Here is a 16,267-nt window from a genome sequence, read left to right on the forward strand (position 1 = left end):
TGTCCAAAGAGGTTAGTGCAAAGTCAGGAAATCGCTAGCCAAGAGTTCGCTCAATGATCTGGCCAACGTGCTGTTGCTGTCGTTCTGTCTTGTCCACTTTGTAGAGTTGTTGTCCACAAAATAGAACACCTTAACGGTGCATTTCTCTTGAGTAGCAGTCATTAGATATCTGTCAATACGCGCAAGAAACAAATCACTTATAATGGGGGCGGGCAAAGACCTTACGCATATCCCCTCCCTTCGAATATACAGACTCCCTCTATGGCTGGTGGTGGTAAGTAGCTAGTTAGTGATTACGTGAAATTTTCTTTCGACCGGCCACTAGAGTTTTGAAATTTCACTACGCCGTGTCGGTATACTCATTCTCCGACTTCTCTGCACACCATGTTCTGCGGAGACGAGTAGCATAGGCCTTCACATTTATCGAAAAGCCATTCACGTTGGGAGATAGTCTCCTTGAAGAATGTTGTCTGTCTACGCTTTGCGGCTTGCGTATGAGGAACGGGTCGTCTGAGCGGGCACTCTTCTTTATGGGTTTTGGCAGTAAAGAAGATAGACAGGCTTGTCTCTTCACACTTGTTTATGCGGAGGCCATCTTCGTCAAGTCCATGTATACCTGACAAATGCCTTCGAATCAATTCAAAACCTCGCCATTCGTTTCATTCACTCTGCATATTCATATATATACCACCAGCGTTTCAGCTCTGAAGACCAGGCCTCGCAGCCCGCCCCCGCATCGCCAGCCTCTGTTTGCTACACAAGTTTTTCCATAGCTCTCTAGATCAGTACCTCTTGCTGGGCTAGTTGGTGTAACATTGTGTAACAAAAGTAAAAAACAGCGCTAATTTTTGCACAAACGCACAAAAAGACCAGACAGGACGGGCGCTGTCCTTACACTCTCTAAATCAACCACCCTAATTACTCATCCGAACCGCATTTCTCACCGCACTGCCCATACGTTTCAGAATGCCCGACCTGTGTCCCGTACTGCAACTTTTTAAGGCTCCTTCTTTGCCCGAACTATTGTAGACTGGAATGCCCTCCTCACCGATATCGCTCCCGTCACACGCCCGTCTGTATTTTCAGATGCTGTAAGCACTTATATTTCAAGGGAACGACTTGTACTTGCTGATGAATATATTAACACGCCCCTTATGTAATACCCATGAAGAGGGTATTTAAGGTGAATAAAGTGAAGTCCATGTCCTCGCACATCGTCATTACTTCTTTCTTCAGTCTGGCAGTTTTTACACTTACCACATGTTTTAAGTTGTGTGCTATTGCCTTGTCCGCTCTTTCATTGTAGACTGGATGCGATGCTAGGACAAATAGTTCTTCCTTGTCAGATTGCAGTAGCCGCGCACATCAGTGTATTGCAATGTGCTGCACCGCTGACAATGCTACGCCGAAAACAGCGCTCTTCTGATTCAAAATGCCTATCTTTAAAATTTTTGCACAGTCTTAGGTGAAACACCCTCTATATACCGTTCATTGATTACAAAAAAGCATTTGACTCTCTGGAAACCTTGGCAGTCATGCAGGAATTGCGGAATCTGGGTGCAATCATCATTATCAGCCTGCCTACGCCCACTGCATGCAAAGGCCTCTCCCATGTCTCTCCAATTAACCATGTCCTTTGCCAGCTGCGGCCACCCTATGCCTGCAAACTTCCTAATCTCGTCTGTCCACCTAACTTTCTGCCGTCTCCTGCTACGTTTGCCTTCTTTTGGAATCCACTTCGCTACCCTTAATGTCCATCGGTTATCTTGCCCTCGCATTACATGTCCTGCCAAAGCCCATTTCTTCCCCTTCATTTCGACTAGGATGTCGTCAACCCTCGTTTGTTCCCTCACCCACTCTGCCCGCTTCTGGTGTCTTAAAGGAGTTGAGACATCACATTTTTAGGCTATGATAAGCTTGTTATCGGCTTCCTCTGAATGGGTCCCCCACGGCGAAGTATTGGATGCAACAAGCACTTAAAATGTATTTTAATTCAGCTCCAAAGACTCCCTAAATGCTCTTTCTCACAATGGAGGCCCATCGCTAGCGCTATTGTTGGTGACGTAGAACTGTGGACCATATTAGTTAATAGTAGTGACATCACAGCACAGTAGCGTGACGAACTATGAACGGCGACGCGCGACATCGGCGAGACGCAGCGTCGGCTAATCAGCGGTCGGTGTGCTGACCGGCATTATGCCATTACTAACGCACCAGCCAGCACATTATATCGGCGGCCGAGCGAAACCTTCATGTCGATGAGACGATGACTATGGTTGTTCTTGTTTAACTTTCTCCGTAATACGAATAAGCGAAACGAGTCTACATTTGATATGGTCACCCTCCGACTCACGGGCTGTAGGAATAGGCCTAGAGAGCCCGCCGGGTTCGTACGTGCGATGTCGGCGATTGTGGAGAGCGAGTGCACAAGTTTTAGCGAATATAAATGGTCATCGAGCGTAGTTTTGACAACAGTGACCTGAAATCAAGGATTGCTTACATCTTAGGACGCTAATACATCAAGTGGGAAGCGCCGCTGCTAGGCGGTGTGACCCAGTCTGTCGATCAATGCTGCAGACACCCGCGGCGACAGCTACAGTCGTCGGCGTCGCTTGAGGGCAGAAAACTAAGCCATTTTATTTATCTCAAATGGGCGCCGAACATATCTTCAGACAAAGAAATTTAAATTCAAGTACCTGACGCACCGGAAAAAGCAACATGTCATAAACATCGGTCCTACGCGGTGTCAAGCGTTCCCCAGGCTGGCGCTAGCATTCTTCGGCGATTCTTGCAAAGTTATTGCACTGCGCAAACAAATAAACGCACAACGAGCGCAAAGGAGAAGAAATCGTTTAACCTAAACAGAACGTAGCTTGCAATTAATGCCGAAATAACGCACAATTGCTGCCTGTATACGGATGCAGATATGTAAGCAAAAGTAGCGGCGAGATGCAGTCGTCGCCATGGGCGCATTCGTGAGGGAGTTAAGTACCGGTGCGGTAAATGCTGAGTATCTGTACAATTGTCTTAAAGCATTCATTTAGCGAATACACGGACTGTTTGCTAAACAAGCAGCAGATATCGCAATCAGCAGCCGCTGTAGCGTGACCAGGGTCAGCTACGAGCCTCCGACACATACGTCCGTCGAACTTTGGCGCCGGCGTGGCAAAGCGAAATACAGCCCAGAAACCGCGTTGGCTCACGCGGTATGCCGATTAAGATCGGCCGAAGCGAGCTGCTTGGTTTCAGGACTCGGTGTCGTCCCTCGCTCGCTTGGCTTTTCTCAGTATATCGCAGGACCTACCAAGTTTTCCGGCACATGATTTCGAAAGGCGCTGCTATGCGCAGCATGAGTGCGAGAGCAGATGACGCAGCCATCCGTTCGTCACAACTTTTGGGACCCATGTGACCAGGGTTGCTGCTCTTCATGCTGCGCTTCTATGATAGTGACGTCGCAGCGCACTCCGGCGCTCAGAAACCGAAACCGAAATTGCTCAGTGTAAAGAATGAGATAATAAATTATTTACCGGACATATATAAATTGCGCACCGTGTATCAACGCGTCCTCGGACAATACGCAGCGTTTGAAACAAAGAACACGCCAACCAAAAATTTGGTGTATCCACCCCTTTAACGTTACACCTATAATTTTTCTTTCCATAGCTCCCTGCTGTATCCTTGAACTTAAGCTGAAGCCGTTTCGTTAGCATCCGCGCTTCTGCCCCATAAGTGTGTACCGGTATTAGCAGCTATCACTGTAATACTCCTTTATTTCTCGCCCCACACTTCACAGTGAGGCAGGGAAATATGCTTCCCCGCGAAGGAGGAGCACCCACAGCTATCATGTGAGATTCTAGAATAACATTCTCACTGGCGGAGAAGACATACTAGAGTCACCCCTGCTCTGCTGTCTCAGTAAAACAAGTTCGTTTTCCTAGAAGCACGTCGAAGAAAAAGATGATCTCCCCATTGCGGGAAGGCACGTACCTTCGAGTCTTTCCGGCTCGGCGACTCTGAATGTCATCCTTCGGCATGCGTTGTCTGCCGGGGCGTCCAGTATGCACAGACGCGCAGTGTACACACAACCGGGCTCCAAGTTGTCCAATGTCATTGACCTCTGACGTGGGAACAACGTCCTGCGCTGATGCAGCGCCAGTGCTCTGTCGTCCACAGCATGACGCTCACCAGCAGCGACGGCAGCGTGGTAGGTCAGCTCGAAACCGCGTGCTTGCCAGCGCCCCCTCTCGGAGGTGACTCGCCATGTGATCGTCGGAGGGGAACCGTCGTCGTACTGCTGGACTCGCAATCCCGATATGGTGGGCAGATGCTCCGCTGGGAAGAACCACACACGAGGCCATAGAAACGGGGTAAGTTTATTGTTGACAAAATTCGAGCTAGTTGATGCATCTTGAAAAGCTCAGACATAGGAACGAGCGGGTAAACACAACCAATGACGAAAAATGTTCTCAGTAGACAGAGCTCTAAGGTTTCGTGAGCGGCTGGAAATCTCTAATAAAGCTATTCGAGCAGGGTGGCCTTTGTGAAGAAGGACACGAAAACGCTTGTTCCAAGGGCGTTCTCAAATAAAAACCCAGACTACATGCTATCTCGAATACGTTCCGCCAAAACCACGCATCTTGTGAAAATCTGCTAATCCGTTCTGTGCCGTCTTTCAAGAGAAAAAAAAAAGCAGCGAAAAAGGACGCAGGACCCGGAGAATACACAAACACACTGTCGCCTGTTCTCGTGGTCATGCATCCTTTTTCGCTAGTTTATCTTTTTTCTCTTGAACATGAATGAACTCGCCCAGCAATTCAAGCTTGTGTCGTCTTTTTGTGCGGCAAAAAGATGTATGGACCAAACAGCCATGCTACTTTAAAGAAGTCCGTTCATTACAATGCTTGCCTCTACGGCTAATATTCATCCAGTTCACAGGTTAGTTCATGTGACGATGAATCTACATGGCCACAAGGTATCGGCCTCTGTGAAAACTTTTCCTCATATTTCGGCTGCAGATGATGACTCGGTTGACCACAATATGCATTTTAGCTTTCCTGAGTTTGAATTCCGGGGAGACCTTTCTTACCACTGGAAAATGTTCAAGGTTATGAACACGGAATGAATTAATACATTTGTTCCCGTAGGGCGTAAAATAGATAGGCATCACAATCCGGGAATTAAACAAGATATTATCCGCTTACAGAAACACCGAGGCCAGAGAGAATTGCCCAGTATGTAGGGTACCGCGTTCTAATCACAAAGAGACCACGGTAGCCGGAAACGCAGCTTTTATAAGCTAGAAGTCACCAAAGAAACGAAACATCGCCATAAGCGGCCCATTTCGCGAGTGGAATTCGCGCGTCAGTGTCGCGGATCCCAGGGCTGCGTTGCTCCGCCTGCAGGCAACCTGTCTTTTTCGGTAAGGAAGTCACGAGTTTGAATCGACTGGCGGGAAGGTTTTTAAAGTCTTGCCTCATCGGTGTGCGCAAGGCCTGTCCGCAGGAAACGTGTACAAGATTTGTCCGCTCCACCTGTGAATCAAATAAAATGACAGAAATTTCGACAAGGATGGGATTTGAACCCACGCGAGCAGAGCCCAATGGATGAGTAGTCCATCGCCTTAACCACTCGGCCAGCTAGTCCGACGAAAGCGGGGTGTTTTAGAAGGCACATGTAAATTGAAACCGGATGTAGCGAACATCGAATATAACGAAGGTGTAGTAAGTCGTAACTTGAAATCGGATATAACGAAAGGGTAGTATGTCATGACTTGAAACCGAAACTAATTCAAGAAGCATGAGGCGATGGTGTCGAGCTAGAGAGCTCAACAGGACGACAGAGAATTTCGCCTTGATGCACAAGGGTGACTTAAGCGCTCCCCTCAATTTGGGTTCATTTTCTGCGCAGAAAGTTAGTTGGATGGATGAGGTGAAGTAGTTTGCGGGGATACGGTGGCCGCAGCTAGCAAAGGACAGGGTTACTTGGAGAAACATGGGAGAAGCCTTTGCCCTGCACTGCGTGTAGTCAGGCTGATGATAATGATGATGATGATGATGGTGATGATGATGATCATGATTTCTCTCCCATGAGTATTTTGCTGCCGTTCATAAACCGATCACCTTCAGACCATTCATGACGGGTGCAGTCGATGCGAGATGAAACTTAGCAGTGACAAACAGTCTTCACGTAAGTGACCGATAACAGAAATATCCTATCATTTCAAGAGCCTCCCATATCACTCGCTGAGGGAAGTGAACGAAAATAAATACCTGAATGGTACATTCCAAATAATCTTAGCTGGAATAAGCGTATATCAATAATATGTACGTCATCCTATCGGAAACATTGTTTACTTAGGCATAAATTAAAAGCTGCGCCCCTGCGAGGGCAAATCTCTTAGCCATGCACTTTAGCCTACTGTTACGTTTCGCCTACGACGCGCGGTATAGCCGGCGCGGATGCAACGGACGCCGGGGCTTCGTTCAAAGTGGCGGTCATTTTGGGCCCGTTCAGTGCTGCCGTAACGCCTCCCGCCAAGCGCGTCCAGGCAGGTTTCAATGCCACGTGTCGTCGTGTGTGCGTGTGTGTGTGTGCATGTTGGTGCCCACGCTTGTCAAAGCGCGGCAGCCGGGGAGAGGAGCTCCCCAACTGGGAGGCGAGGAGGTCTGACCGGCGCCGGCCCGGCGGACGCGCACGTCACGTCTGAACATGTCTGAGCGTCGCCGTATCGGGCGCCTCATCCAGAGCCGTTCCTTCTTGCCCTCGACTCCGAGGGTATAAAAGCCGCTGCCCCGGACGCCAAAGAGAGACTTCGATTTCTTCCTTCGAGTAACGTGGTCGCCCTGACCGGCTGCTCTTTTGCGATGCCAGAATAAGCAAGTTGTTCTGTTGCCAGTCGACTCATCCTTTGCCGGGACCTTCGGATGTTTCCAGCTTTGCCCCAGGCCGCCAGGCCAACGCTACCCTTGGGGCTTGCAACCCATTTGCAACACTACCCATTCATCATGAGACCTAAATTCGAGTACGCATGCACAGGCTGGCACCCTTACAGAAAACATAACATCAAGCGGTGTAAATTACCCAAATAAAATCTGTTCGATTCATATTTAACAAATCTCCAGTCAGTCGTATGGCACAGCACAAAATACAGCCACTGAAAACAGGAAGAAAATCTAGAGATTGAAAAATATAACTTAAATATAACAAACTCTACACGAGCCCCGATACATTTATAAAGCCCATCACAACGCGATAAACTAGAGTTCATCACGCGGAATCACTAACACCGTTAACAGTGCTACAATCGATATTTTTACTCACTTCGTCCGCGCACAATAACTAAAGCTAATGAATTCCCCCCAAGATTGCCTATTGAGAGTTCCCGAGTTGTTTGCTGTTCCTGAGATATTTTTCTGTTTCTTTGACCCTCCTTCTGGGACACATTTTGGGTGTGCATGCAGTATTCTGTAAAGCGGCACACTGGGCTAGGTGCTTTTGCATCTTAATGAAGTGTCAGCGCACGAGCAAACACAGACATAAAGATGGGGACAAGCGCGTGTCCCCTTCTTTCTGCCTGTGTTTGCTTGTGCGCTGCCATTCCATTAATGGGGCCATTACAGCCTATTTTCACGCATACCCTACTTATCGCATTTAATTCTCAACTTGTTAAATTAAAATTTTCCCAAGGGTCGGTGGATATTTTTAAAACGAACTTTTTCTGTTTCTTCTGCGGACTGCTTGCTGGCCTGGCTACCTCTGATCGCTGACGTCAGAGGGGCATACCCGCCCCGCGTCGTCTGCGGCGCTCACAGCAGGTGCTTGCATGCACACCGTAGACGGCGGTCGCTCGAAAAGTTCCTTTTTTTGTACCTTATCGAAATAAAATGCATTTTCAGTGTTTTATTTTCGGAATCCATCAGCTTAGTACGCGACCTGAGTGATCCTTAAGAAAGCGGGCTTGCTCGTGGCACCCCTTTTCAGATTATTGAGGAGAGATCGCTGGTCCCCTGCTTTATTATTTACGCTCAAAAATATGTTATTTTTATGTTATGAGTGCGGTCTCTTTTGAGCAGTCAAGTGCTCCCGTATGTGAAAAGCTGCACGTGCCGCGCATGCCTTCGCCGATGTGCGCCGTGAAAGGCGCGGCGTTTTGTAGCTGGCTAGCAATTTCTTGTCCGCTATTCATCGTCTCGATAATTAAGCTCAAATTATCACAAGGTGGCTCTACATTAACCTTGAGGCACGAAAGAAGCAGAGAAAAGTACCGAATGACACGACTTCCCCGCTGCATGTGTGCATTTGTAAGTCGAACATACATTCCCTTCGGCTCCTAGGACCCTTTCGCAGGAACCAAGCCTCTTGCAAAACCCTACCCGACTCGAATGCTTTCACTGGCCGCACCGACGAATAGTCGCCGCCGTCTAAATGTGTGCTTGAAAATATTAGTACATCATTTACCGTTTACTGTGCGTGCGCGATGTGGCTGGCCTAGGAATGCGACAATCAGAACTGCAGCTCCGCGCTGGGGTTGTTTACATAGCTGTGCGCAAACAGTACTGCTCGTTTGCTTGGCATAAAACGCAAGGTGGGCTCTCTTTATCTTAAATATTGCGTAGTGTTGGTCACAAATTGTAGTTTTGCTCATTTAGACACTATGATAACACTGCAATAAGCGCCGCTGATACTATATCGCCTGCTTGGGAAACGCTTTGCATAGGACCGGCGCTTCCCGCTAATTGTATCTGCTTCCTCTTATGCCATCAGTATTTGATTTTAAATCGCTTTAGCTAAAACTCCGTTCGGACACTACTTAAATTAATGAAAAATACCACATTTGTTGTCCACAGTCGACGCCGACGGCTGCTGCCGGCTGCCTTCAGCACATGCTGTGCACACCGGGTCACACATATCGCCACTTCCCCCTTATTGTACTCGCGTCCTGCGATGTAGGCAGTCGTCGCTTTTAGGGCACTGTAGTCGAAACTACGCTCGACAGCTATTTTCAGGCGCTAAAATTTGCGAATTCGCTCCCCGCTATCGCCGAGATCGCACACACGATTCCTGCGTACTCGCTAGGCCTCGTCACGAAAGGAGCCGGCGTTCCACCGTCGGCCGAAATTCAAGCATCTGGCAAGAGTTCCCCGCTTATTAGTAAGAAAGTGTGAGGATATGAAATGCAGCCGCTCGTTTCGCTTTTTTTTCTATAAGGATAAGGTACACAAGCGCAGTTTTTCGGGCCGTCTATTCACCGGGCGTGAAGCTTACGCTCGGCCGCACAAGCCGAGGCGACGGCGACCATGCAGTGGAACCGCGTCGTGCGGCGTTTTCTGCCCGTGACGCTCAATTGCCTCGTTGAAAGGTTCTATGCGCAGGCACCGAATGAAAGCACATCTTCGCTGGTGCACGCACATCACGAATGTCGCCGTGGCTAGCATCAGGCACAATAAGCTTTAACGTTTTTAAGTTCATAGAATGTCATACCAACTAATCCCCCACCTCACTCTGTCAGTTCCCACTAAGTTCACTTTTTAGACTACTGCGATACGTGGTCGTTGGTCGTGCTGGCGTCGCCGTCGGTCTAGCTTGACAGACCAGTGCGTCAGCGATGGCATTTGCATACCGACCAGCCAACCGATCGCTGTTCCATCGGTCTAGTGTAACCGGACGCTATAGCTATACCGAAGAATAACTGCGTTACTATTATTAACGCTTTTGGGGCGCCAGTCACTCATATATGGGGGCGACTACTACTTCGATCGCCCGCGGAAGTACAGGGGACAAGAGACCTCGCTGTGCGCATTGCAGCAACGAGAGCAGACGACGTTGCTCCGTGTCATCATCATCATCATCAGCCCTACTACACCCACTGCAGGGCAAAGGCCTCTCCCATGTCTCTCCAATTAACCCTATCCTTTGCCAGCTGCATCCACCCTTTGCCTGCAAACTTCTTAATCTCATCCGCCCATCTAACCTTCTGCCGCCCCCTGCTACGCTTACTTTCTCTTGGAACCCACTCCGTTACCCTTAAAGACCAGCGGTTATCTTGCCTTCGCATTACATGCCCTGCCCAAGCCCATTTCTTTCTCTTGATTTCGACTAGGATGTCATTAACCCGTGTTTGTTCCCTCACCCACTCTGCCCGCTTCCGATCTCTTAACGTTACACCTATCATTTTTCTTTCCATGGCTCGCTGCGTTGTCCTTAACGAACTCTTTTCGTTAGCCTCCACGTTTCTGCCCCATAGGTGAGTACCGGTAAGATTATGCTGTTGTACACTTTCCTCTTGAGGGAAATTGGTAAACTGCCACTCATGATCTGCGAGAATTTGCCATATGCGCTCCACCCCATTCTAATCCTTCTAGTTATCTCCCTCTCATGATCCGGATCAGCTGTCACTACCTGCCCTAAGTAGACGTATTCCGGCACAATTTCTAGGCTCTCGCTGCCAATTGTGAACTGTTGTTCACTTGCTAGGCTGTTGAACATTACCTTGGTTTTCTGCATGTTAATTTTTAGACCCATCGTTCTGCTCTGCCTGTCTAACTCGTTGATCATGATTTGCAGTTCACCTCCTGAGTGACTCAGCAAGGCAATGTCATCAGCAAATCTCAGATTATTTAGGTATTCTCCATTTATTCTTATTCCCAACTGTTCCCAATTCAGGCCTCGAAATACCTCCTGCAAACATGCGGTGAACAGCATTGGCGAGATCGTGTCTCCTTGCCTGACGCCCTTCCTTATTGGAATTTTATTGCTGACTTTATGGAGGACTATAGTAGCTGTGCAGTTGCTATATATATCTTCCAGTATTTTGACATAAGGCTCTTCTACCCCCTGATTACGCAATGCCTGTATGACTGCTGAGGTTTCCACTGAGTCGAATGCTTTCTCGTAATCAATGAAAGCTATATATAGAGGTTGGTTATATTCTGCGCATTTCTCTATCACCTGATTGATGGTGTGAATATGATCTATTGTAGAATATCCTTTACGAAAGCCTGCCTGATCATTTGGTTGATTAAAGTCTAACGTTGCCCTGACTCTATTAGCGATTACCTTAGTAAATACTTTGTAGGCAACGGATAGTAAGCTGATCGGCCTGTAATTTTTCAAGTCCTTGGCGTCTCCCTTCTTATGAATTAAGATAATGTTTGCATTCTTCCAAGCTTCTGGTACAGTCGAGGTCATAAGGCATTGCGTATACAGGGTGGCTAGTTTTTCTAGCACGATGTCCCCTCCATCCTTCAACAGATCTGCTGTTATCTGATCCTCCCCAGCTGCTTTTCCCCTTTTCATTGCTTCTAAGGCTTTCTTTACTTCATCTTTCGTTACTGTCGGGATGACGCATTGCTGTGCACTGCTGTCTTTTTCATTAGCGTTCTGATTACATTGGCTACTGTACAGGTCTGTGTAGAACTCTTCGGCTACGTTAACTATCTTATCCATATTGCTAATGACATTGCCCTGCTTGTCTCTTAATGCATACATCTGGTTTTTACCTATGCCTAGTTTCCTCTTCACTGTTTTTAGGCTACCTCCGTTCTTTAGAGCATGCTCGATTCTCTCCATATTAAACTTCCTTATGTCGGCTACCTTGCGCTTATTTATTAACTTTGATATCTCCGTTAGTTCTATTCTATCGGTAGTGTTAGATGCCTTCATGTTTTGGCGCTTCTTAATCAGATCTTTCGTCACCTGAGATAGCTTCCCGGTATCTTTTCGAACTGTCCTACCGCCTACTTCTACTGCGCACTCCGTAATTATTGATGTCAGGTTATCGTGCATTGAATGAACATCAAGATCATCTTCCTCAGTTAAGGCCGAGTATCTGTTTTTCAGCGCTATCCTAAACTCCTGTGCTTTCCCTCTTACGGCTAACTCGTTAATGGTCTTCTTCTTCGCTAGCTTCTTCCGTTCCCTCTTCAAGTCTAGGCTAATTCTAGACCTTACCATTCTATGGTCGCTGCAACGCACCCTTCCGAGGACGGCCACATCCTGAATGATGCCAGGTTTAGCGCATAGTATGAAGTCTATTTCATTTTTAATCTCACCATTGGGGCTCTTCCAGGTCCACTTCCTGTTTTCTCGTTTGCGGAAGAAGGTATTCATGATCCGTAAATTATTTCTATCCGCGAATTCGACTAATAACTCTCCCCTGCTATTTCTAGAGCCTATCCCATAGTCACCTACCGCGTGGTCGTCAGCCTGCTTCTTGCCCACCTTCGCATTGAAGTCGCCCATCAGTACAGTGTACTGCGATTTTACTCTATTCATTGCTGATTCTACGTCCTCATAGAAGCTTTCAACGGTCTGGTCATCATGGCTGGATGTGGGTGCGTAGGCCTGCACCACTTTCAGCTTGTACCTCCTATTCAGCCTAATTACTATAGCTGCTACCCTCTCGTTAATACTGTAGAACTCCTCTACGTTGCCAGCTATATCCTTATTAATAAGGAAACCCACACCTAGTTCTCGTCTACCCTCTAACCCGCGATAGCACAGTATGTGTCCGTCCTTTAGTACTGTATACGCCTCACCTGTCCTCCTAACTTCGCTAAGCCCTATCACATCCCATTTAATTCCCGCTAGTTCCTCGAACAGCACTGCTAGGCTAGCCTCACTAGCTAAAGTTCTAGCGTTAAACGTTGCCAGGTTCAGATTCCAATGGCGGCCTGTCCGGAGCCAGAGATTCTTAGCACCCTCCGCTGCGTCACAGGTCTGACCGCCGCCGTGGTCAGTTGCTCTGCAGCCGCTGGGGACTGAGGGCCGAGGGTTAATTGGTTTGATCATAGAAGGTTGTGGCCAAGTACTACACCAGGGTGGCCAAATCCTGCTCTGGTGAGAGAGTGCGTTGTCGGTTCTGGTCACCGAGATAAGGCCGCACTCCAGGCCTGGTTATGCAATTCCATCGACACGCGGATTTTTTTTTTTTAACCCGGTGGAGAATTGCGCGGCACCAGGATTTGAACCCCGGTCCTCTTGCACGCGAGGCGGATGTTCTACCTCTACGCCATCGCTGCATCTGTATGCCGTGGTGACGTCACGAGAGCATTCAATATGGCGGTCGCTGCCGGTGGGAGGAGTTCCCCGTTCTCAATTTCGATCGCATTTTTCTGGAATATAGAGCGCGTCCCGGGCAGCCAAATTTCTGAAAGTGAATCATAAGCTCATGTATTAGTTACTGAAGCACAAAACTGCAATATGAGAACGACACAGCTCCTTTAAGTATACTGTAAATAAATAAAAAACATATGAGTATAAAGAGATTACGACAGGGGCCGAGAATCAATATTTAGTTACAAATATGGTTGGACTTACTCTCAGTGTCCCTTTAACACTTAAGCGAAATATAAAGGATAGCTATGCAGATCGGCGTGCTCATATCCAACAAAGACAAAAGCAGATGACCGTATCAGCGATACTTCCTTGTCTATTTACACAGCCGGATATCAATTCGTGTGCCTTAACGGATTCTGTGCTGTCATGTGCAATTTTCAGCAAGCTTGCGCGTGCGTGGCCAATGGGAATATATATACTGTAGGAAAACAGCGCAAAAAACACAGGACAAGACAGACAGACTCCAGCGCTGACTAACAACTGAGTGTATTTAGTGCGAGAACGAAATAAATACGCTGAAAAAATGACTGATGCGCAGGTACGGAAAAGGAAAAAAACAACAACGTCAAGGCAAGGGCACCAAGCTCGTCAGTCTGTGTTAAGGTAGTTCAGCTCGTGCCGTGATAATGAAACAGAAGGTTTGCTGGCACATGAAGATCCCTTGCGCGCGATGAAAAGGGCTTCATAGATTTCCCTCGTGCGTTGCTCGGGGCACCATCTGAGAATCTTGCACTCTACAAAAAGGGGGACGCAGTTCTCGCACGATTTGTAGTGTACGACCGGGTTGCTTTTGGGCACAATGTCCTCCAAGTATGAGGCGTGCTCCTTCAGGCGATCATTTGTACAGCGCCCCTCCTGACCAACATACGAGGTTCCGCAAGAAACTCCGCAACTTGCCCAACAATACACTTCGATGCAGTTCCTTTTTAGTACATCGGGCCCTCTTTTCTGGTCTACTATTCGCAATCCGAATATGTGTGTTAGCCTCACCATCAACGCAACCTGCCAAGCTCGTCTTTTCTCTTACGCCATAAAGAATGACTACCTGCCACCAGCAGCTCTCGCCTTAACGGGGCTTTTGCCTCCTTCGAAGGGCCATGGACGACGGCTGTGCCTCATCGCCCGGTCTGAGTCCTGTAGGCAAGTTCGCCTTTTTCACGACTGCCTTCGTTCAGCCTGCCTGGATAACTCGGCTCCAGACACAGGATGGCGTAGACTGGCTGCAGAACAACGATTTGCCTCACACCTCACGGAATTCTTCTGGAACACCATCGTGTACATTCTGCCGAGGAGGCGTTGAGCTGTACCTTCGGGCCAAAAGGTTCACTTCATCGGAAGCACAAATGTGCCGCCGTCAGCCATGAAAGTGCTGCAGCAGGGCGCCAAGTTCTGCCACCATATTTCACTTGGCCAGCCTGAACTGTTGTCTATAGTGAGGAGCGCAACGTCCAAGGCAGCTAAGGACAATTTCGAGAAATGCGTCCGGGATGCTGTTGGTTTTTTGCCCACTTCTACTACGGTGCGCGGTGTTGTTCAGTGCGGCGAGCTGGTGTCTTCTAGGCAGAATGCGGGTTTGAAGCTGCTACTCTCAAACAGGGGGGGAGGGGGGGGTACCGTTGTTGCCACGTTAATATACGCCACGAAGGCCCGCGAAGCTGTCGAAGAGAACTTCTGCCAAGCTCACAACGTTCGTCCAGCAGATTTAAAGAACCAAGCCATGAAAATATGCAAAGGAGTAGGTTTGGAGAAGCTAGCCAAGAAGATCAAGGACAGTGAGAGGCTTAGGCTGGAAATGTTCTTTTCTGTTAAGACCCACAAACCCAGAAGCCCGTTCAGGGCTATTGTCTCCGAAAGGGGAACATGGCAACGGGCCCTGGGCAAGTTCCTTCAGCAGTCCTTCCGTCCTGCCCATACAGGACCATTTCCTTGTCAGAAGCGCCGTGGAAGTATCACAGTTCCTCGCGCAGGACAGCTCCACTGACGCTCGTGTTTTGTCTATCGACGTCAAAGATCTCTATTACTCAATTCCCCAAGGAAATGTTTGCCAAGTAGTTCGCGACAGTATTGATCAGTTCGGGCCACGCGCTTTAAGAATTCTTCTGGCATGAGCACCTACAACTTTATTGAAGCACTTTAATTTTACCTGCAGTCGACCCTGGTCAAGTTTAACGAGCACTACTGCGTACAGAAAGAAGGAATATGCATTGGTGCCTGACAGACGTTTACAGGACGCGCTTACCGACTCGGACGTGATTAAGGTGTTTCGCTACGTGGACAATTTTCTCATAATTTTTAGGAATGAACCTATTCACGTGACCACTTGGGTGAACAATCTGTTCGCAATTTTCGAAACCCACCTTTCCCCTTTTCGACTGACCAAGGAACTACCGAATGAAGGGCGGTTACGTTTCCTGGGTATGACGCTCTCCACTCGTGGCGAGCACCTCTGCTGGCGCTATGAGCCTCGTGCTCGCGAGTTTTCTGCCGTGCAACTCCGTGCACTCCTATATCGTCAAGCGGCAGGTCGCCTCAGGAGCCATCAGGAATGCCATTACCAGGTCGTGCAAACACCAAGAGCAGGAAAGTTTCCTCACGGTTGGAGGCAGCTAGATTTCCAAAATCTGTCTTGTACATTGTTGCTGGAGGGTTATTGAAAGGCTGCCGAAATCCTACGAACAGCAAAAAATTTGAGCAAACGAATAGACAGAAAGTCGCAGTCATCCCGTACGATTACCAGTTCTCGCGCTAACTTAAGCGCGTTGCGCGCAGAGTGGGAGTACATGTGATGTTTAGTGCCCCATGCATGGGCACTAAAGTGCTGCGTCTGTGCAAAAAGGTGAACTCTTCTGGTCCCCGAAGGGTTGTATGCAACAAAAGGCATGAGAAGCATTTTGTTTATTGCTGTACCCAGGTAGTTTATGAAGTGCCCTTTTCTTGCGGAGCCTCGTACGTTGGTCAGACAGGGCGCTGTATAAATGATCGCCTGAAGGAGCACGCCTCATGCTTGGAGGACATTGTTCCCAAAAGCAACCCGGTCTTACACTAGAAATCGTGCGAGAACTGCGTCCCCCTTTTTGAACCCCCCCCCCCCCCCAGTGAAAGATTCTCAGATGCTACCCAGAGCAACGCACGAGAGAAATCTATGAAGCCC

At 48.3% G+C, this 16,267-nt stretch overlaps 1 protein-coding gene across 1 annotated transcript in view; it reads right to left on the minus strand.

Annotated features, from left to right (window-relative positions):
- Positions 1 to 2,688: 2,688 nt before the first annotated feature.
- LOC144109849 (uncharacterized) overlaps positions 2,689 to 16,267 on the minus strand; it is a 69,761-nt gene continuing 56,182 nt past the window's right edge. The window contains exons 5-6 of the mRNA XM_077642628.1: positions 4,186 to 4,332; positions 2,689 to 2,696 (exon numbers count right to left, since the gene is read on the minus strand). Of these exons, the coding sequence (XP_077498754.1) occupies positions 2,689 to 2,696; positions 4,186 to 4,332 (155 nt within the window). The remainder of the gene's footprint in view (positions 2,697 to 4,185; positions 4,333 to 16,267) is intronic.

This window comes from Amblyomma americanum, chromosome 11 (genome assembly GCF_052857255.1).
Source record: "Amblyomma americanum isolate KBUSLIRL-KWMA chromosome 11, ASM5285725v1, whole genome shotgun sequence".
In the NCBI taxonomy this organism is placed as follows: Eukaryota; Metazoa; Arthropoda; class Arachnida; order Ixodida; family Ixodidae; genus Amblyomma; species Amblyomma americanum.